Source organism: Stigmatopora argus, chromosome 15, assembly GCF_051989625.1.
Source record: "Stigmatopora argus isolate UIUO_Sarg chromosome 15, RoL_Sarg_1.0, whole genome shotgun sequence".
Classification (NCBI taxonomy): domain Eukaryota; kingdom Metazoa; phylum Chordata; class Actinopteri; order Syngnathiformes; family Syngnathidae; genus Stigmatopora; species Stigmatopora argus.
This window is the reverse complement of record NC_135401.1, coordinates 12421530-12444123: the sequence shown is the minus strand read 5'-3', so window position 1 is coordinate 12444123 and position 22594 is coordinate 12421530. Positions and strand designations below refer to the sequence as shown.

General features: G+C 38.1%; 1 protein-coding gene across 1 annotated transcript in view; it reads right to left on the bottom strand.

The window, feature by feature from the left end:
• Nucleotides 1-22594, bottom strand: part of kiaa1109 (KIAA1109 ortholog) — a 70503-nt gene that overhangs the window by 27987 nt on the left and 19922 nt on the right. The window contains exons 32-58 of the mRNA XM_077620513.1: nucleotides 22454-22524; nucleotides 22189-22362; nucleotides 21805-21925; nucleotides 21581-21730; nucleotides 20333-20460; nucleotides 19777-19979; nucleotides 19482-19682; nucleotides 19192-19403; nucleotides 17801-17949; nucleotides 17114-17264; nucleotides 16884-17036; nucleotides 16504-16744; nucleotides 15416-15564; nucleotides 15091-15322; nucleotides 13202-13351; nucleotides 11934-12118; nucleotides 11315-11490; nucleotides 9640-10228; nucleotides 7732-7930; nucleotides 6562-6822; nucleotides 5723-5816; nucleotides 4239-4289; nucleotides 3092-3298; nucleotides 1659-1894; nucleotides 1326-1570; nucleotides 1127-1232; nucleotides 766-863 (exon numbers count right to left, since the gene is read on the bottom strand). Of these exons, the coding sequence (XP_077476639.1) occupies nucleotides 766-863; nucleotides 1127-1232; nucleotides 1326-1570; nucleotides 1659-1894; nucleotides 3092-3298; nucleotides 4239-4289; nucleotides 5723-5816; nucleotides 6562-6822; nucleotides 7732-7930; nucleotides 9640-10228; nucleotides 11315-11490; nucleotides 11934-12118; nucleotides 13202-13351; nucleotides 15091-15322; nucleotides 15416-15564; nucleotides 16504-16744; nucleotides 16884-17036; nucleotides 17114-17264; nucleotides 17801-17949; nucleotides 19192-19403; nucleotides 19482-19682; nucleotides 19777-19979; nucleotides 20333-20460; nucleotides 21581-21730; nucleotides 21805-21925; nucleotides 22189-22362; nucleotides 22454-22524 (4932 nt within the window). The remainder of the gene's footprint in view (nucleotides 1-765; nucleotides 864-1126; nucleotides 1233-1325; nucleotides 1571-1658; nucleotides 1895-3091; nucleotides 3299-4238; nucleotides 4290-5722; nucleotides 5817-6561; nucleotides 6823-7731; nucleotides 7931-9639; nucleotides 10229-11314; nucleotides 11491-11933; nucleotides 12119-13201; nucleotides 13352-15090; nucleotides 15323-15415; nucleotides 15565-16503; nucleotides 16745-16883; nucleotides 17037-17113; nucleotides 17265-17800; nucleotides 17950-19191; nucleotides 19404-19481; nucleotides 19683-19776; nucleotides 19980-20332; nucleotides 20461-21580; nucleotides 21731-21804; nucleotides 21926-22188; nucleotides 22363-22453; nucleotides 22525-22594) is intronic.

Below are 22594 nucleotides of genomic sequence, written 5' to 3'. Positions count from 1 at the left end.
TGTTTTTTTTTTCCCAGAGGGCCATAATTATTATTAGCAAATCAATCGTTATCTATTTTATAACTGTCAATTTATACGTTTTCCCGTATTTTGCACATTTTTTGATCATTTCAAAATTGTGTACGTCATATAAACTTTTGCACGGGGAAAAAATGTTTTAAAATAAATGCGTTTTTTTGTAAAACCGATCTCATCTTCCCCATTTCGGCTCTAATGCTGATCGTCTCGATCACTGGTAGCAGACAAAAACGTCATCGTCAATTGCTAATGTTATCATGCTTTGAGCATGATATACGCTCGTGTGTCAGTCACTTCCGCCTTTTCACTATATAAATATAGGGCGTCAGCAAGCAATGTATCCAGACAGTAAAGCTGTCAGCGACATACAGCGATATCTACAGGATCAGGAATTTAGTGCATGCAAAATGTGCACCGACTGATTGGGCACCCCGTCCACTTTCGGGAACATTTTTTACTTTTAAGTGTCCTCTATGTGTGTTGTGCTTGTAAGGTTTATTATCGCTTGCAATCATTAATAAGGGGAGCAATTGGCCGAGGTTGAGAGGTATGCTATTTTGATAGTCAACACATTGTTTAGAGACACTGTTGATCCTATAATTCTCCAAATCCTTTTTTGAGCATCTGTTTTTTCATGTGCATTTCTTTTTTTAATTAAAAAAATACAAAAGTAAACTAATTCTTTTACATAACTCTTACTTTACAAAATAATATATAACCGGATATACACAAATAAGTGGGAAATACCTTAAACATGAGGCTTAACGAATAAAGCAGGATTTTGGGTTTGTCCGCCTCTGTTGAGGTGTCATGCTCATTCCACAGTGGAATGGGTTGCTCGACCCCTACCGGAATGAAAACAAACATCAACAGTTAATGTTAACAAATAATGGCTATGCTATCTGACACCAGAATAAATCATAAATAAACCCTACTTAATTTCGGAAAACTATAAAATGTTGATAGAAATCAGATTGTGACTATTTTGTGAAAATTAGTGTTATACAGTTGCTCAGCCTTTAGCAATCATAACAAGGGAGGTGAATTTATTGCATTGATAACAGTTCAGCAAATTCAAGTAAATTTTGAGCATGTCTCTTTAAATTACCTGACACCTTCTGAATGACCTCATTGACCTCCTTCATAAAAACCTTTTGTAGGAAAACCAGGTGATTTAGGAGATCAGTGGTCAGATTATGTTCAAAAGAGCCAATCTACACAGGAGAGGAGAAAGATGAGTGTTTAAGTTATATTTCTAATGATCCCTTATTCCCTCTGTGTTGTCATATATCACCACCAGCTCCCACCTCAGCCACACAGCGTAGATAGTTGCCCTGAAGATAATTCCCTTGCTTTGCAGGAAAGTCATCAGTACCCCAACCTTGGTCAGAATGACTCTCGTGGTCCTCCATGATGTACTCTCCAGACATAGTGACTGGGGGTAGGGTGAGGCTCGCTGATGGCGGCATGGTGGACATGTCCACTGGGGACACTTTTGATTGAAAGCACAGTTTGTGGTTTGGCAATTCAAAGGTGAAGCTAGTCTGAGCTCCTAAAGAAGGCACACAGATACATATTAAGTTGTTTTGATAGTTCTCAAAATATTACCAGCTATTACAGCGCATTTTCTTTTAATAGACCTGTCATGCCATGGCTTTTCATGGGACCCATTTTGTACTCTGCTTTCAGTGAGGGCAGAAGGGCAGCCCCAATGGTGATTCCATCCATCATGGCACTGAACTTGAGGACAATGGGCTTCTTTTCGAGGCCTTCTGGAAGCTGAGGGAACTCATTAGCTTCAACAGGCGTCTGATTGATGCTGGATCCTTTATCAGAGGGTTGGGGAGTGGGTGTATCTTCCCTGTTGGGAGGTTGACTGTAGGGGAGGAAGCAACAATTAATATATCCATCCAAAATGGTCCCTTGAATTAAGTACTGGTATTTAGTGCGTTAAGAATGTCAAAGAAATGCATAAAAAAATTGTATACTGAATATAACGTGTCATATTGGTATTAAACATCATAAACACTAGTTTTGTGTTACTCTGTTAGTAGATGGTGAATTACAACCAATAAAAATATGTTTTTCCATTGTAATATCCTGTTTTTGGTGTTTTTTTTCAGAGGGTGGGAACGAATGAATTTGTATTTAGTTGATTTCTATGGGAAATGTTGATTTGCGACACGAGTAAATCGACAGACGAGCTCGGTCCCGGAACGCATTAAGCTCGTATCTCAAGGTATCACTGTATTTGGTCTTTTTTTTAATAATCAGTTAGGATAACTAAAGTATTTTTTAATCACTATAGTTCATATTCGGTTTCACTGTCAAGGGGAAAGTCAAATTGTCATATAGCAGATTTCAGTTGTGTGTAGCGTACCAATCAGGGGTGGCAAACATGCGGCTCTCGAGCTGCATTGCTTCTTGACATATTTGTATATAATGTGGCTCTTTGCCTCGTTTCATGTTTCTCTTATTTTTATTCTCTCTTAAAACACACTGAAATTTATCAGGGCCCATTAAAAACAACTAGTACATTACTATATTTAAAAAATAATGTGTGAGATTGGAGTTGTTTATGCTGCTTCTGACATAAAGTGTGGCTCTTTGACTCTCACAGTTTAAAATGTTCGCCACCCCTGGTACAAATAGATTTAAAAGAATAAATCCTCTTGAAAAATCAAAATAATTTAAGGCAGTAAAACATAACAGTGTAGTAAGCAAGCCTGTTATCACTGTTTCAGACAGTGAATAGTGATCAAATAAGATGTGTATGTTAAATTTAATTTTGTATTGAGTGGAATAACTTCTAAAATAACCTGAAATGGATGTGATTTGTTTTGTAAAAGCATTTTTGAAAAATCCCTTCTACGCAACTTAATAGTAATGCAATACGTAGAATAAAATCAAATAATTAAAAATCCTTCAGAAGATTGTCATTTTTTAAAATGCCATTACAAGTGACAAACAAGTTAGCATGAACATGTGTTGCATTTAGGAGTATTGTAGAATGTTAAATATAGCTCCCAGGTAGTACATTCTCTAATAGTAGATGGCCAAATGGCAGACATACACATTAGATGGCTGTCGGATGAGGTCAGAGATCTGTTTAGACAGTTGATGGGAGCTGCGGACCATCATGCTGTGTAAAGTGGCTGGGTGTTGGGGGATGTTGATCATAATAGCTCCCACTTTGAAGACTGCTGCATTATTAGTTTTCAGTCCACGCTGGGCGCTGTACAAGGCCTGAGACTTGGCGATGTTACATTTCACCACAGTTCTGAAATGTAAAGAAGACAACTCTTGATCAAACTAATTTGTAAAAGGACCTGCAGCAGGTGACATGATGATATGATGTGATTGCACAAGAACAAGATTACTAAGGGATCATGCAATTAAGCAAATCCAGATCTTGGGAAACAAGAACAATGATAAATTGTACCACTTTTATGGAGTTTCGACTTGTACAAATCGACACAGAGCACCACCACGCTATATTTACTTTCTATTACACATAAAATAGTTACGTGCCTTCAGAAAATTACACGTGCATTGACATCTGACAAGATGTTATAATTAGATCCAAATCGGATCTAAAATTACTGATTAAATATTAATTGAACAGGCCCTTTTCAGAAAAAGTCATACCAGAAAATTGACTGCACGTACTAACACAACTGTGACCACTAAAGACCAAGTGTGAAAGACAAGGTACAAGGTAAGTGCAAATCCCCCTGATCGACCTAGGAGTTACAAAAACAACAAAATCAATGGAAATAAAAAAAAAAACATACTTGGGGGGGAAGCCAAATACATAATTTATTTAGAGATAACACGCGCTTTAGACAGAATAACGTGTTGCTTGTTGCATCTCCAATTTCTGCTAATAACTCTTTCACTGCCATTGATGAAGATAGATGCCCAATAATATGGTTTTTTTAATCTTTCTGCTGTGAATTTAAATTAGTTTATCTGTAGTAACCGTCCATTCCATTTGGAGGGGAAGTGTGGCAACGTATGAATGTTTATCCATTTGCTTCCAAGCCTCCCCACCCCGTTCAAATGTATTGAAAGTGTGAAGGTCAAAAGCCAGTTACTTCCTTTGTATATGGTAAAGCCACTTAATGCTTACACATGTGGATGGAATAGACATGACAAACAAATGATAGAAATGATTTTAAAATATGTAATGCAGTGAGCCCTAACGAGCAACAACGTACAGAAACTCTTGTTTTGCTGTGCTGGTCGGAGATGTTGGGAAATCCTCCAGTCTATGCATGTTATTATAGGAAGAAGCAAAAGAAAAACAAGAAAAGGGAAGCACAGGAAAAGGTAAAATAATTCTACCAAATTAACGTATAGTCTATCAAATATGCGTTCATTTCGCAAGGCAAAATTGTTCTTATAAAAGTAGGATCCATGCTATGTTCACAATAACTTCTAATGGCATATTATTTAGTGCTGAGCAAAATGGAAAAAGAATCTACCACAACATGGTCCATTTCATATTAGATATGGTACGATATATTACATTTTTATTTATTTGGTGCAAAATTATACCAAATTGATGACAACTTTTCCAGCATCCACTTTCCAACAACACAATGACCTGTCACCAATGTAAAATCATTTCAATATCTAATTTTATACTATTATTCTGCAATGTGGTTTTGATTGTTGTATATTAGGTTTACACATTATCATTAATGATAAAATCATTAATATTCGTATTTACACTAATTTGGTTGTCTCGTTCTGTGTGGATAATATTTCTATTTTCAATTGTCCTACATACAATACTCATGTACAATTCTTAGTGGAGCCAATTGGCTAATTATCAAATGGACTTGGGGATATCTTGAGGCTGATTTCTGGAACTACTATCACACCAGGAACCTGTGTGCGGTCGATTGGTAGCCGGTCTTTTGGTCGCCGTCTTTTGGTCGCCGGTCTTTTGGTCGCCCCGACCGCGACAACGGGCGACCAAAAGACTGGCGACAAAACAAGTTAAAACAACACGGTCTACGCATCAATAAAAGCCAACAATGGCCATGAGCAGTTTCACTGAGCCGACTTGTGAGTGTATAAGAGTTTGTATATACATGAGTTGTCCCCTTAGGAAGGTACATCAGTCAGGGTCTTAACAAGTTCTCCAACAAAAAACAATAAAAGTCCGGGAAATTTGGAGCTTTTCTTTAGCCTAATAATTAATAGGGCATTAAGTATGACTAAATAGTAATTTGCAGTTTGTATTTAGGGAATTTGAGCAACGATTTAACTGGTAATTATCAATAACCTTCCGGGCGACCAAAAGACCGGCGACCAAAAGATCGGCGACCAAAAGACCGGCGACCAATCAACCGTGTACCCCAGGAACCCTGTCAATGTACCAATTCAGCACAAATTGGGCAGGCGTCTTCTGCTGTGATGAAAGTACATCGCAGGCGACACATGTAAAATGCCGCAAGACATTTTTATATCGTTTTGGCAATGTATGTATATCCTCATTTCGTACAGCACTAATTGTATTCATTATTTTATTTATGATTTATATTTTCTTATTTATTATATTACATGAAAAGAATTGAAATCAAGGTAGCCGATTATAAAGGCAATAATATATTGTAATTTTTAGTTTAAGACACATTTCAAAAGGTACATATTTTTTGTGCAATGATGCAAGTGTAAAGAACTCTGTACGTACTGAATGTCTGGTGTTATGCCCTCCAGTAGTACAATGTTCACACCTCCAATATGAGCTGATGCGCAGGTTTCAGTCATTTTCTGATGTAGGATATCTAGAGAATAACATAAATAAAAGTCAAAAGTAATGTAATAAAGGATAAAAGCCATAGTCATGCAACCAGCAAAAAACATTTTTAAATCAGATTTTATTTTTTCTATTGGCTAAAGATGTACCATGGTCAAATTTAAATATGAACAATTCAAATAGTGAGTATGCTCATTATGATTTTGAGGAATGAATTGCTGTTAATCTGAAAAAAAGAAGAGAATAATCACAACCTTTGCTTTTGGTGTTTATTCTTTTTTTTTTTACTTATTTCATGATAGTACAATCACTAGTTAAAATTATTATTGCTCTTGTAAATTTTTGTAATTTTTTAACATAACATTATTTATTAACATGGGAATACTATTTTTACTAATGTAGTATGTCTCTGTGAAGACCTTTGGAATTTTTGAGGGGTGATTTAGGGCTTTATACAATCTTGACTTGTTTTAAATGTATATAAAGCATTTAATAATGTAAATACATTCTGATTATCGTGAAAGTATTTCCATCAAAACAACATAATATAATCATTGGTTGCCATTTACGGCGCAAATGGTCCGAGCCATTTTGAGTGAGAGGGGGCGTATGAATTGGACAAAATGAAATTCAAAATGAACTGGTTGTCTAGCAACAACAATGGCAAAACATGAGCATTGACATCCAGTCTTTCCAATTAAGCTTTAAAATCAAAAATGGTTTGTTATAAATAAAAACAAATCAAAATCACACATTTTTGTCTTAAGAATCACCTTTCATCTTCTCCTTGAGGGTAAAACTTCCATGTATCTTCTTAAGTTCTGCCTCCATTGTGAGTCCACCAATGTCAGCCTCCAGGTGGGTGCGATTCACCATGCCGATGCCAAACACTATGAGGGTAACGTGCTGGGGCTCAGAGCTCACCAGGCTGCGACGCCTTCCACCTGCAGCAGGAGGCCTCGTGGGTGTAGATTCCTGCTGTTCGTTCTCAAAGATCACATTACAGAATGGCTCTGATGGCCGACGCCCACCTTCTGTGGAAAAGATGAGGGTTGATGTTGTAGTTATTGTATTTAATAAATGAATCCAGTTCATTCCATGCCTTAACTAAATGTTGAGCAATGAGCGGCTATTTTGGCTGACTGAAGTCCGATTCTTGTGGCAGTATAGAAATTCATAGAGAAAATATCACAGAAAATTGCCATTAATGTGAAATTAATGAAAAAAATAACAGCGTATATAGCGCTAAAGTGAATTGAAACATGAGCAATGCAATTTGTCTATATTGCACACCTACAGATTAGCGCATTAAATAAAAAAAAGGCTATGACTCAATTGTATCCCCTTAATGAAATTCACTAATGGAAGATGTAAAAACAAAAAATGATTGAATAAGATCACAAACAACAGAAAATGATAAATGGAACTGTAAGGGCGAACTAAAAATCTGTTAAATTTGAGTCAATGTATGTATATATAGATATGTTTAAGTATAACTATAGTGAACAAAAATATAATAGTCGTATGGTAGGACTACAATAGTAGCTCAGCTGAAAGTTGACGATTGGGTGAACATGGACATTAGTTTTAACTGTAACTAAAAACTGTTTTTGCTTAGCCTCAGAAGGATATAACATTCAATAATTTAGGATAACAATGGCAAAGACATAACTTGGGGATACATATTGTATTAAAGAATAAATAGTTTCTTATCTTGGGTAACAACAGTAGGACACTTTAAATTGAATAATTCATCAAAGATTCTCTCGCAAACAACATTAAGAAAAAACGCAGGAGATATGTGAGGACAAACAACACTAATGACAAAACACAGGAGGTATTTGAGGACAAAGATAGTACTCCAAAAGCAAAGTCTGAATCTTGACAAAGTGAATGATTTGGGGTTTAAACAGGGGAAAAAAATGCTGACTGCTGATTCCTACCTGACAAGCAGTTTTCAGCAGCACTTTTTTCCAAAATGCCTGTGGGATCTGAGATGAGGGAGTAGAAGTTGAGCAACTTATACATGTTCTGCCAACATTCTGCTGAAGGCTCGCTCTGCTCTGACACTGTGATGGAGTCAGAGTCATCCATCTGGATGGTCGTGTGATCTGCCACGTCACGGGAGCCTTTTCTGGACACCTAAATATTTATAAAGAGATACATGGCAGCAATTTTACAAATTGCAGCTTCAAATATAAACTTTGGCTAGTATTGTTTGTTATTTTTTAGGCTCCAAACTGCAAAGAAAAGTTCATTTGCATACAATGAATGTTAAATGTATTTTTATTATGCTAAACCTTTAGAAAAGTGTTTTACTGATAACATTGTGCATATAAACTAGTTCATTTTGAAATGTCGCTTGCATGGTCTTGATTGTTTTTGGAATCAACAAGCGCCCCCTTGTGTCTGTATACATGGGTGTAAATTGTAGTTATTTTTAGTATAAAGCATATTATTACCCCCTAAATTTGGACATCATACACCCCTTTATTGCTGGTATCCATACCCCAAAAACCATGTCAAAAGCTAGATTATAAAATCTTACTTAGTAACATCAATGAATGTTAAATGTATTTTTATTATGCTAAACCTTTAAAAAAGTGTTTTACTGATAACATTGTGCATATAAACTAGTTCATTTTGAAATGTCGCTTGCATGGTCTTCATTGTTTTTGGAATCAACAAGCGCCCCCTTGTGTCTGTATACATGGGTGTAAATTGTAGGTTTTTTTTGTATAAAGCATATTATTACCCCCTAAATTTGGACATCATACACCCCTTAATTGCTGGTATCCATACCCCAAAAACCATGTCAAAAGCTAGATTATAAAATCTTACTTAGTAACATCAATGAATGTTAAATGTATTTTTATTATGCTAAACCTTTAAAAAAGTGTTTTACTGATAACTTGTATAACTAATTCATTTTGAAATGTCGCTTGCATGATCTTGATTGTTTTTGGAATCAACAAGCGCCCCCTTGTGTCTGTATACATGGGTGTAAATTGTAGTTTTTTTTAGTATAAGGCATATTATTACCCCCTAAATTTGGTCATCATTTTATGCAGTGCTTTGTTGGGGATGCGGGAGCACGGAGAGGGACAGGAACAGGCTGAATAAGCTGGTCAGGAGGGCCAGCTCTGTTCTGGGCTGTCCTTTGGACTCTGTGGAGGAAGTGGGAGAGCGGAGGATGCTGACCAGGATGATGTCCATCATGGACAGCACCTCCCACCCCCTGCATGAGTCTGTGGAGTCCCTCCGAAGCTCCTTTAGCAATAGACTGCGGCACCCTCATTGCAGGAAGGAGCGCTTCCGCAGATCCTTCCTCCCATCAGCTGTCAGGCTCTTTAACAAAAAAATGGCTGTGTGTTAAGACCTACCGTATGCATGCATGTACATTTATGTGTATGTATGTATGTATATATGTCCTAAGCAACACGCTTATTTAATTATATATTTATTCATGTATTTATTTCTTGACCTACTTATTACCTATCTATTACCTATCTATTTATGTCTAAAATGCCTTTCCTATTCCTGCATCCTCACCCTCTTGCCACTGGAACAACGAAATTTCCCGAATACGGGATGAATAAAGTTATCCAATCCAATCCAATCCAATCCCCTGAATTGCTGGTATCCATACCCCAAAAAGCATGTCAAAAGCTTGATTATAAAATCTTACTTAGTAACATCTGTCCACTCCATGTAACTATCACATATTAATTAATACATGGACACAAATCAGTATGTATATGGATTTTTTTCCCTAAATGTTGTCAAAATTGGCCGGTGCAGCTACTATTTTATAACAAAAAAAGCAAATGTAAGTTTTGACAGCTTGTTACCTTTGAGGTACGGCGCTCAGAACGTCCAAGTGAACCACGTCCTCTATGCTCCCTCCTTCCTAGTGTGTCCATGGCTGAAGGTGGTCCATTGATTGGTAAGCTCCCAGCAACACCGGCCCCTCCACCACCTAACGCAACAACCAAACCTCGCTTGCTTTTCAAGGTTTGTGTAGTACTGCGTGCTGTCCCATTTACGCTTCCCCTTGAACATCTGCTAAAGTCAGACGATCTGAAGTGACGGTATGGCCGGGCCTTGAAGGTTGGTGTTGGTGAGGCTGAGCCTTCAGTATAGCGGTTCAGTTTGATGTCTGTTTGAGTGGCTTTGATGTCATCGATCATGGTGCTGAACTGGTGAATAAGCCGCACTAATGCCATGTCGACACGTTGGCTAATGGCTTGGCAGGCTGTTGTGAAGTCACAATGAAATGTATTGTAGTGGCGGCGGTTGAGGTCGTGGAACGACAGTGGGACTGTAGAGGAGCCTTGCGGTGCACTGGTTGACTTCTCCATCACGACTGCATTCAAGCTGAAAGTCTCGATAAGAAGAGCTGGTTTGAAATCAAGTGGTGGCAGGTTCACCATACCTTGTCTAGAAAAGGAAGAATTGAGATTGGTTTTTAAATCATGTCAGATAATGCTGCATAGCCAGCCAGTTCCTCCGATTTTAAAATTAGGTACATTGGAATGTTTGTTCACAAACTATTTGTTATCCGTCTCTATCTGTAAAAAAAATCCAATACAAGGTTGGGTGATGATGCCAATATTTACCAACTGAAATATAGCTACTAAGCCAAGTGATATTTGTCTGAGATTTTTATCCATGAACCGATCCGATATTAGTCAACACTCAGGACATTCATAGTATCACTCAGTGGTGTGCCGTCAGGGCCTTCAAGGCCTTCTCTGCTGGCCTAAGAAATATCTGAATCATATATTATATTTTGTCCATCAATAAATAATTCCAAATTGTCTGTTAGCTTCCTTTCATTGCTTTTCCCCCTGGTTGCACTGCTTCCAGATGTGTTTTCATATTGAAGCATTTAACCAATCACATTTCAGCCACTATTTGTTGCCAGGGTCAGAAATCTGCCTCAAGGCCTTCACAATCAGTTCTGCGGGCTCTGCTGCATTAAACAAGCGTCGATAAGACTGTTGCTTTAACCAATCAGAATTCGATTTGGTGACACCAAGGCCTTCTTGCAAGCGTAGGGATACGTCATTGCCTTCTCGCAGGCGTAGGGATACGTCATCGCTTTCACCAACTATGATTGGCTAGTGATAGTGGACTAGCCAGAGCTACTAAACTGTATCTGGAGCGAGCTGCACAAGCAAATATATTGTTGTGTTGATTTAATAGCGGTTTTGTCGACCCGCAATGGCTGAAGGAGAAGAAATTGATTTGTTTGCAGATTTACTGTCAAAGCCATTTTCAAGACAGACTTTTCAAGAAAAAAAAGCTGGACATCATTAAGAAAGGTCGGACAACTCCAAAGCAGGCAAGCCTGTTACAACCGGGAACGAACATTTTCAGCACTAAATTGAATAAAAACGTATGCCAGAAATACGACAGGACAGGCTCGACATTAGCATTAGCTTCGATGGCGATAGAAAAGAAGGAGGAAAGGAGGATGGATATTGTGAACAGTTAAAAATGATTTTAAAAGATGTACTATACCTCCTGGATCTTTTGTTTCTACGCTCTTTGGATGCATCAGAGTCCACAATGTCTGCTCTCAAACACTCCAGGTTACCAGAAAAAGATAAATGTTCTCCAAAATACATCTTGTAGCTCAAGGGAGTGGTGTCTTGTGCTTGGATTCCAGTATAGCTAAGTAAAGGCTTGAAAACAACCTAAGAGGTACAACAGATGACAAAAAAATTAACTAAGCTATTGTCATTGTGCATACAACACATTTGCAATTAAATGCTAATTGCTAATGCAAATTTAAAAAAAAAAAAGGTTAGTGAGACAAAAATACATAACTGATTAAGAATCGCAAGAATATACACTTAAATCTGTCCCAACAGAATGATTAAAATAATATAATAAAAATAAAAAGAATGACTCTGCCCAGGACGCAGAGGAAATTAGTGACACTATTCCAATGCTTCTTATGGCAGTGTAAGACTGTCATAATCGTGACTTGACATTTGTAATTAACACAGATTATTAGTTATTAGTTTCAAATTTTTACAACCCAAGTGTGGGATTTTCTTTCATTAAGAGAGTAGGTACCAATATTTTTTCCGCATCTGTATGACTGAACAAACATAATAAAAAAGAAGAACATTACTTGAGCATCAGCCAGTTGAACAGCAGCAGGACATTGATTTCCTTCTTCAATATCAGCAATGTCATCTTGGCTAGTGCTATGCTGGGAATGCTGGGAGTGGGACCCATCCAAGGTGTTCTGGTCACTGGATAACACTGTGTTGAAGTCCGATGCAGAGGGTATAGTTGGTAGGTTACACGTTCCACCTAAAAAGGTTGAAGAGATGTATAGTGTAGAACTAAACTAGTAAATAGATTGTCCCACCACGCTACGCAATTAGAATGGTGCTAAAGATCAGGCATTAGTGACTTGCGTATTTAGAACACTTTGACAAAGTGCATGATCATAAAATTTGTGTTTTTGGGATGTCGTTGGAAATCAGAATATCCATAATAAATAGATTAAAGAAAGCTGAAAGTAGCAATTTCCACACCACGGGGCTATCCAAGATTCAAACACAAGCCCTCTTAAATATTAGGCAGACATCCTGTGTAGACAGACGCACAGCCGCAACAAAATGCTGTACAGCAAGTGCGGTTTGTCAAATAATCAACCAAGCACAATTAAATTGGGACATCAATACAACAATCACACCAACAAAAACAAATTAAATTGTGCTAACAAAACAGTACTAACATTCTGCTAAATGTTCTGTGGTGTTGCTAAAATTGTTTCTGCATCAAAGATCACATGATCAATGCTCACAGAAAAATAATCAATGATGACCACATGCCAAATTTGTCTTTAGAACATTTACCAGTCATGGGAATCTAAATGTGGAAAGTGGGATTTTTCCAAGCTAAATATCATTTACACCATGAAACTTGGAAAAGGAGATCCAAGCTGCATCTGAACTTGACACTATGCATGTGTTAAGTTACAGTTCACTGTTGGTAGTGAAGTTTTAAGATTATTCTCCTCCACAATAAATAATCAACAAAGGCAGTTGATAAAAAGTTGTCACAAAGGGATACTAATACAAACTTCTAGCTAACTTATTAAGGGGATTGAACTATTGCACCAAGGTCTAACTAGTACACCAATGTCAGCACAATACTGAGTGACAACCCCTAACCTCCTTCTGGACTGTTTACTCTTTGTAGTGGCTGGTACTCGTAGGAAATACTAGTTGGGGAATCCAATGGGTCACGAAAAACTGAAACGTTTGTAGAAAGTTGAATTTAATTATTGGTTGAATTGCTCAGGTTTTTTTTAAAGAATTCCTTCTTTCAAATTCAGAGACAACAAAAACTCAAAAGGAAGAAAGATTTTTGTGCATCGTGTCTCACCCGTCTGGAGGCTATTGTGCTGTGAGCGGTTAAGAGGGGAGTCCTGTACCGGAGCCCCTGTCCTGTTACCCACTGCATTGGACATCCAGTTGTAAAAGCTAACGGAGGATGGCTCAGATAGAAGTGGATGTTCCGTCAAGATATCTGTCCCTGAATATAAAAAAGGACAGTTTAAGTTTAACTATTTAAGTTTACTGCACAATTTGCACTATTTTGGAATACACCAATAATGTTTCTTATTTCAATGTTTTTCCACAAAGAGCTATTAAATAACAATCAGTATTGGGGAGTATTGAGATGAGATATAAAGCACCAATGCTGAGAAATACGTACTCTTCGAAATTTAGTTTCCAAACACTGATCAACCTACATCTTTTTTTAAAAATTAAAAAAAGGTGGGCTTTTCGCCATTCCCAAGATGATGATAATCGTGTGCCTTCTAATTATGCTTCTGCTGTGAATGTCAATGTGTTTAATTACTGGTAGACATCCAATACATTGTGAATGAATGTTCATTCATAGCCCGGCAACCCTCCCTCTTTAAATGGATTAAAAGTTTTGCACCGTCAATGCTAAGTTAAGCAGTATCTAGCATACCTTTGATAGCAATGGCTTTACCTTCAAGTAAATATGCAGTAATTTAGTTTAATAAGAAAAAAATATTACCGTATTTTCACGACTATAAGGCGCACATAAGTCTTAAATTTTCTCCAAAATAGACAGGGGGCCTTATAATCCAGTGCGCTTTATATATTGACCAATAATAAAAATGTTATCACGATAAAATAAAATAAATCAGTCGATAGGGTACACCATCCTCTACAGCTCTCACAACTACGGCAAGCAGCCCCCGACCTCTACTATTTTTCCCGTAGAAAAAGTACTGCGCAGTGACTGCTGGGATATATAGTTCTTTTGTCAATACACCCAGTATGATGGCGAACACACTAATTTGGTGCTCACTGTCATTTTGGCTGTATTTACAAAAGAAATTCTGCCGCTAGATGTTGGCGTCAACAGAACATTCAAAGCTAGACTGCGAACTATATATATATTATATATGGATGAATATCGAACCACAACATCAGATTATGGCTACGTGAGACACATGTCAAGCGACCGGATGGCTTTTTTCACGGCTCGCCGTCACTTTTGATTTGCGACCAAGTCACAAAAATGAAATGATGACGCGAGTACATTGTAAAATGGCTAAATAAAGTACAACCGAACTCAGTTTTGCTTCCGTTGCCTTTTTAAAAACATGTTTTTAGCGTGTGGGTCTAGCGTGCATGTTTAAGCTGGTGTATGTTTTGCCATACCTGGCTGCGTCTATAAAAACGGTGCGTCCTTTGTGTATTTAAAATACAGTAATAGCATTCGTTACTGACACTGCGGCTAAAAATACAATGCGCCGTATAGTCGTGAAAATACGGTATTTAAAAAAAACGTGTTCTGGGAACAGTATCTGCCAATACCACACAGCCGGGTATCGGAATTGGTATCGGTGCAACACCATACCTGTCAACCTCTGCCGATAACTGCCCTTATAAATGATTATGATTCCCCTTACAAACCCCCAAAAAACCTTACAAACACCGTACGAGTTGTACGTTTGTAAGGTACTACATTTGTGTTGTTTGTAAGGTTTTTGGGAGGTTTGTAAGGGGAATCATAATCATTTATAAGGGCAGTTATCGGCAGAGGTTGACAGGTATGCAACACTACCATTTACCCTTTGCATAAAAATCGTACATGCCTTCTTTTTCTCTGTGTCATAACCTAAATAGTGCCCAAGATACACATTTTATTTTAAAACATTCTAATTCAATGATGAAATATATGTTGATCTGAAAACAAAAGGATGAATATTGCAACTTTAAATGTGGCACCTGTACGAGTGAGGGAACCGCTCTTGGCTGCTGTGGCAAAAGATGCTTCATTCCTCTGGGGTGTCCCTTCCAGCAGGTTGTGCAGACTGCGAAAGCTCCCTGTTAAATTGCTCAGGAGACTCTCTTTCCTGGGGCTGTCCTTGACTGGCATCCCTACCCGGCTCACATGTGCTGGTGAGTCAGCAGCTGTGTCACCGCTGGTGTAACTCAAAGACTGATATGGATGGGAGCCCTAGGTATTAGATATGTACATGTGAGTGTCGTGTTAGACGAGTTTAATTTCCATCACGAGACATTTAGACCAGGAGCGATGGTTGACATTTACCTTTATTCGTAGTGCAGACTCGTTGTGTGCATGCGACTTGGACAGTTTCCTCATGATTTCCACTCCGCTGACAGGACCACAGTTTGGCTCTTTTGGTGGCGGGCGATTGCAAGGTCCTTCCAGTAACATGGTGTGTTCACTCACTGTGGCTTTACAAAGGATTTCAATTAAAACGTAGTATGAAAGATAATAGTAAGATCTGGGTTATTCTTTCAACTTTACATGAGGTCAAAAGTATATTAAGACAATCTCTTCTCTAGCAATGACTGAGCGGTTCAGGTTTCTGTTGATATTTGGCGATTAATGGGTAAATGGAAAAAAGAAATAAGTTGCCTTTGAGAATTTTTTTTTTTTTAATGTAAAAAATGTTTTACCCCAATTTAATCTTTTTGGGGAAAGTGGTCACTACACTCAACAGCTTAAAGTTGAGACTAAAGACCATTGCTCAATTATTAAAATATATACGCAATGATTATATAATTTTATATTTGAAATGATTAATGGAATTAATAAAATATTAAATTTAAGTTGCCCTATGGCTGACTGGCGACCAGTCTAGGGTGTAGTCTGCCTTAGGCCCAGGTCAGCTGGGATAGGCTCCAGCAACCCCCGCAACCCTTGCGAGCATGTGCGGTATGGAGGATGAATGAATGAATAAAATGTAAGTTATGAATTATGATATATTTTAATATAATTTAGTTATAAATTCATAACTAATAAATTGGTAATAAAAACGAATTTCATAAAATTAAAAGAAATAAAAACACACAGATTACGGTCCCAGTACCATTCTAAGGTTGTTGTTTTTTTTCATAGTATGTACTTAACTCATTGCATTACATTAACGACGATAGACATCCAATTCATTTAAACCAAGACGACTAGGTGGGAATCCCCATATTTCAGTGCCATTATTGTGACGTAAGGTCCTATTTATTTAGACTTGTCAAAACGGAAGGGACATATAGTACTGTCAATGGCAGCCAATTAATTAAAAGAGTAATGTACGGGTTATTTAAAATAAAATAAATTAAAAAAAATAACAATTTGCCCATGAAAGGGTTCAAAGAATTTTTTTTTTCCTCCACCTGCATCATATTCAAATTCAGCTCCATCACCACTTGTATCACTTTGCACTGCAGCACCGTTATCCAAGCCCAGGTTCGTCTCAGCCAAGTTCTGCTGAGATTCCTTTGGTTTCGTAAGCTGATTCGGCCTCATTAGACCAATAGCTTTGAAGCCCTGAGTAACCACAATGAATTTCATCCACTGACGAGCCAAAGCCACAAGACCCTTTTTAAGAGTCACTAAGGCTGGGACCCCATCATTCTGAAAATAAATATAAAGGAGGAAAAATATTGACACTGGAAACACTTAGATTAATTTGGATCTTAGTATCAAAGGGCATCAATGAGAACATATAATATGGATTTGCACTGGTAAAGAAATGCATCAATCTCATACTAACCAAGGTTGCCTCCTCAATGACAGAATAGTCTGCCTGTTGCAGATATCGGTGAAGGATGTTGCAAAGCATACATGAGGGATTCTCATGCAGGTAGTGCGCTCGCTTAGTCACACGATTATACTTGCTTCGAATCGGTATGTGGATGCTTTTTTTCTGCAATAAGGCAACTTAGTGATTCAATGAAATGGGTTTGGACTGAATAGCATTGTCTTAATGATTGAGGTACTGACCTCAAGAGCCTCTGTCATTATGCAGCCCATTACAGCACACACACGGAGTGTACCCTCCATGTCCAGTTTACGAAAAGAAGATTTGAGCTGGTCAATTGGGACTAACCAGGCTCCGATAGCTGGAGTGGCAGTGCTGAGTAGATTTAACTGCCTAGAAAAAGCAAACATAAGGAGGATTTATGTTGGGGGTTAGTTTGACATCTATAAAATATGCATAATGACAAGTGAGAATACATTAATCATTAAGTAAATTGGAAATGACCTACTCATGTTTTACACTATAATTTTAATAGCTAAGCACAAAATACAAAGTATTTTATTTACATACATCCTACTAAGAAAAGTACTAAACTTAAAGCTGATAACACTGTAATCATGACACTGTTACATATTTCAACATGTTTGGCCAATTGCTCCATTCAATAAATGATCCACAGCTCCATGCAATTTTTTTTGCTGTCAATTTTTTAGTGTGAAAATGTGGTTGATAGCTCTTATAAAATGTAACTTCACCATGACCAAGAGGAAGTGATAAAGATCACGTTGGAATCAAACTAAAGGCTAAGTTAAATCTTTGCAGCTTGCTTGCTCAGTTTACATCAAGAAATGTACATTTATTTTATCATTCGTTAGTTGAGTTTATAAACAGTTTAAACGCATCTATAGGCGGCTTCATGACATCATTACCTGGAGATGGCCTGTGAAGGTCGCACATTGGTAGGTGCAGCAAAACTAAACCAAATCTCACGGAGGGTTAGTTTCATGCTGCTGGAATCAGGTGGTGGAGGCATTAGTGGAAGGTCTTTCTTTAGGTCATCTGACTCAACCCCTTCATCCTGGAATGTTACAGCATATTAAGAAACAGAGCTAAAATTAATCTTAGGGGAATTGGTATGATTTCCGAGTTAACAAGTCTAAACCTTTATTTCATGCTCCACTAACTTGTTACATTGCCCTTAGCCTGGTGCTTTTTCTTGCCAATAAATTGAATTGAATTGAATTAACTAGTTACACTATGGTCAAACTTTCTTTGCTCAATATCTATTTTTCAAGGAACCAAATTCCAGCGATCAATCTTTTTTCTGGGGCACTGGCAAACATCAGCAGTTATCATTCATCATTACTACTTTAGGGGGTGGGGGGTTAGCTGAGACTGGGCCTGTCCCATCATAAACAAACAGCTTCAAATTGAAGCATATACCGAATTGGCCCGAACATAAGACGACCCCTTTTTCAAGACTCAAGTTTGAAAAAATACTTTTGGAACACCAAATTCAATTTTTATACAAAAAATAATGACAGTACATCTGAAACAATATATTCGAGCAAAAAAGCATGTTATTTTGCCTCATTCAAATCATGCAAAAACTGTCTATCACATCTTAATATCTGATATTTGAATATGTAAACTAAAGTGCAATCACATTTGTAAATGAATGGCTTCTGGTTTCTGAAATGTAAATTAACCAATCTACTGTGATAAATCAACAAAATTGCAATAACTGCATCAACTCGAGTTCTGCACCTAGGAAGACCTAAACTAGACTAATTTCTTATCTTGTCCTTGCACTAAAATTCTATAGGTTGCTAACCACTTTACTCACTTTTTGTACCTAACTACTTATGTGACCAGTAATTCATATTGACTACTTATCTAATTTGACCACTTATTTATGTTGACTACTTATTATGTCAACTACTTATTTTATTTATTACTTATTTATTGATTATTTGCCGGCAACCCGGCAGGTAAGTGGTTAGTGGCCCCACAGCTCTGGGGTCCTGGGTTAAAATCCTGGTCAGTCCACCTGTGTGGAGTTTGCATGTGGGTTTTCTCCAGGTGCGAAACAAAAACTGTGAACTATTTGTGTGTAGGTCAAGTTTATTTTTTATAAACAAAAGTGAATTGTTAGTGTATGTGTCTATATAAAATGTACACACGTCATTGGTTCTGATTTTGTTTTATTATCTAGCAAATGTTGTGCATAATTTTTTATGCTTCCTTACTCACCCTTTTAGACAATGACACATTATAGAACATTACAACGCTGTAATGTAATCACAACCAGCTGCCGTACCTGATCATCTGAGTCAGAATGTCCATTAACATCAGATGGGGGGCTGACAGAATCATGTGGTAAATTGTCATCAGATACATCAGTGCTGTAACCACTTCCAGTCTGAGAACCAGTTGATCCATTAGACTTGGGAATTCCTGCTTTTCCATCCGTATCCGAGCGGCCCATCATGCCGAACGCATTGTAAAGAACAGCTCCTGATTGACGACCACCTACAAAAAGCGGTATAAAGTTTCACTAACAATTAAAAAAATATGCATATTACAGGAATTTTGTTCCAGCGTGTTTACCTTTGACTGTGAGATTCTCAATGCCGCATTCAAACATTATCCAACCCCATTTCTCAAGTGAAGTGCCAGAACGAGTGAGGTCGCCTGAGCTCCCATGAAAGTCTGTCTCATCTACTAGAGAAAACTCCTCCATTTCCTCCAGGCCAAACAGCACTTTGGACTTCTCAATAGGAATGGCTGTAATGGCAGAGGTGCCAATGTCTGTGGGTGGAGAAAATACGAAAAAATAGCATTCAATACAATCCAATTGCAAACCATTAAATATGATATACATTTCAAAAGAAAATAACCCAACCTGTTGAGTCAAGGCCTCTTAGTTGACTGTGGATGCGGTGGATGTTGAGCCTCGCGGCTATTTCTTTGCCTTTCTCAATGCCAGCATTAGAACGTAATGAGCCAGATGATTGAGGCTGCATCTTAGTGGCAGAAGCATATTTCTCTAACATAGCAGAGGGTCTCCCTTGTTCTGTAGTATTGGGAGGTTCTTCGACTATACCCCTGGAAAAAATATACACAAAAACTGCTTTCAAAATAATAATCATGGCGCATGTGATATTATTTAGAACTGTACTGCATCATATTGAAAGTTGTTCCTAATATTTTTGTGACTAAAAGAACATGTTTCATTATGATGTAGCATATTGAATATTCATTGTTGACAACTTTTATTACCTAAATTTAGGATGACAAAAAAAAACAACCACTGATGGTTAACCTTGCCTGAAAAGTATTTCGTCTAAAATAATTTGATCTCAAATAGGGCCGCGTAATGACACACAAAGATATAAGACTACCCAACAACACACATGCACACACATGCTTGCACGCACACTTAACAGCTGAGGCCTCACCTATTCATCCTGAACTGAGTGGCAACTCTGTCAAAGCACAGCGCCACAAGAGACACATGTGTGACGCACTTAGAGGAGCAAGATGGAAAACCCTCCTCCACAGAGGCCTGTAGAAGACATAGGTTCACCTAAAAGGAAAGAATAAAGAATAAAACACTATAGATATTAATGTATTAGAGTATACAAATATTTGCAACACGGCCCGGTGAAACAAGTGGTTAGCGCGTCGGCCTCACAGCTCTGGGGTCCTGGGTTCAAATCCAGGTCGGTCCACCTGTGTGGAGTTTGTATGTTCTCCCTGGGCCTGCGTAGGTTTACTCCGGGTACTCCGGTTTCCTCCCACATTCCAAAAACATGCATGGTAGGCTGATTGGACACTAATGTGCCCCTAGGTATAGGTGTGAGTGTGCATAGTTGTCCGTCTCCTTGTGCCCTGCGATCGGCTGGCCACCGACCGATTCAGGGTGTCCCCCGCCTCTGGCCCGGAGTCAGCTGGGATACGCTCCAGCACCCCCCGGGACCCTAATGAGGATAAGTGGTTCAGAAAATGAGATGAGAAATATTTGCAACATAACATTTGGTAGAATATATATGCGTTTGTCTCCAACTCCGCTTCACTCACTCCGAGACTCACAGCAGTTAGCTACATTTACTGACTGTTTTTGTCTTAATATTAAGGACTATATTAACCCCTAATTAAGGCTCCAAAAAAGGCAAGTGAAAATAGTAAGGCTGCGGATGCTGAAAAAAGGAATGTTCGGCGTAAAACTGTAGAAAATGTCTTTAAAAAGCCCTTTTTTTTTCAGATTTCGAACAAATCACTTCTTGAACAACCTTTTGGAACTAACTGTGGTCGAGAGCCGAGGTATCACTGTACATCTTAATGAACAAAATCAATATTGGAAAGAAAAACTGCAATTAGCTTTTTCTAAAAGTATTTATTAATTTTCCATACCGTTTATCCTCACAGGCATGCTGGAGTCAAACCCGGTTAACTTTGGGCACTAAGCGGGGGACACCCTAAATTGGTGCCGGGCACAAGGAGATGGACAACCGTTTGCACTCACCCTCATACATAGGGGAAATTTTGAATGTTCAACCAGCCTAGCAAGCATGTTTTTGGAATGGTGGGAAGAAACTAGAGTACTCACCTGGGATTGAACCCTCAAAGTCAGAAGTGTGAGGCCGACACGCGAACCCCTCATCCACTGACCCGGTTAATTATGAATCTTGAATCAGGAAGCTTACCTTAGGGATTGAGACACTGGCTTGGAGGCCTTTAATTTTCACATTGTCTGGTTTGACAGACAAATCTGTCTGCCCATGGGAAGTATTAAGTGAACCATGGGTTGTGCCCTCTGTCTTGGAAAGCTTGTGCTCCTGTTTGGCTGCTTGGGTCTGTCAAAATTTATATACACAACAATGAGATTATACAGACAAGGCTTTTCCTTAAAATGTTTTTTTTTACTTACAGATTCAGTCACTGTAGATTTGCTAATCTGATAAGCCTCATTGAGAACTTTCCCATGTAGATCATCCAGAATGGCTGCAGGATGACGAATACTGACAAAGTGAACCATAGACTCAATATACCTGAAACCAGACGAATACAAACTGGTTGTAAGGTTTTCAAAATATTTTACAGAGGTAAATAGATTCATAGCAATACTGGAAAATCAGTCTTAAAGCCAAACTGGCAGAAAAAAATACACCATCTGATCAGACAGTGACACCCAAATAGAAGACCAAACAAATTCCCACCCTACAAACCAATACTTTTTTTCCGAACTAATGAACAAAATATTCCAATAGAGTTCTTTTTATTAATATGATTTCCACCAACAGTGCAACGTTACCTATCCAAGGTTTCGGCTACCAGGGGTGTAAGTACCACATTGATGGCCCCCTTCACCTCGACTATGGCTGTGGTTCTGGTCTGTGCTAAAGGCTGTTCTAAAGACCAATCATCTGTCGTAGTGTCCTCATCAGTATTCTCCATCGCTCTCTTATCCAGGGGTGTATAGGGCGTACTGGAGGAAAAGATCACATAAAGTTAATGTTTGGTGGACCATTATGTGCTGCTGAAAACTCCATCGAATAAAATGTTATTGACTGAAATACCTGTTGTTATCTCCCATCAGCTGAAGTCCCCTATCTAACAGAGAACTGGCTGAGAGGCCGTGTTTTATCACCTGAAATTGTTTTATCTACATTAGTATGATGATGTACTTTGGTTACTTTCAGAATATTTAAATTAAGTAA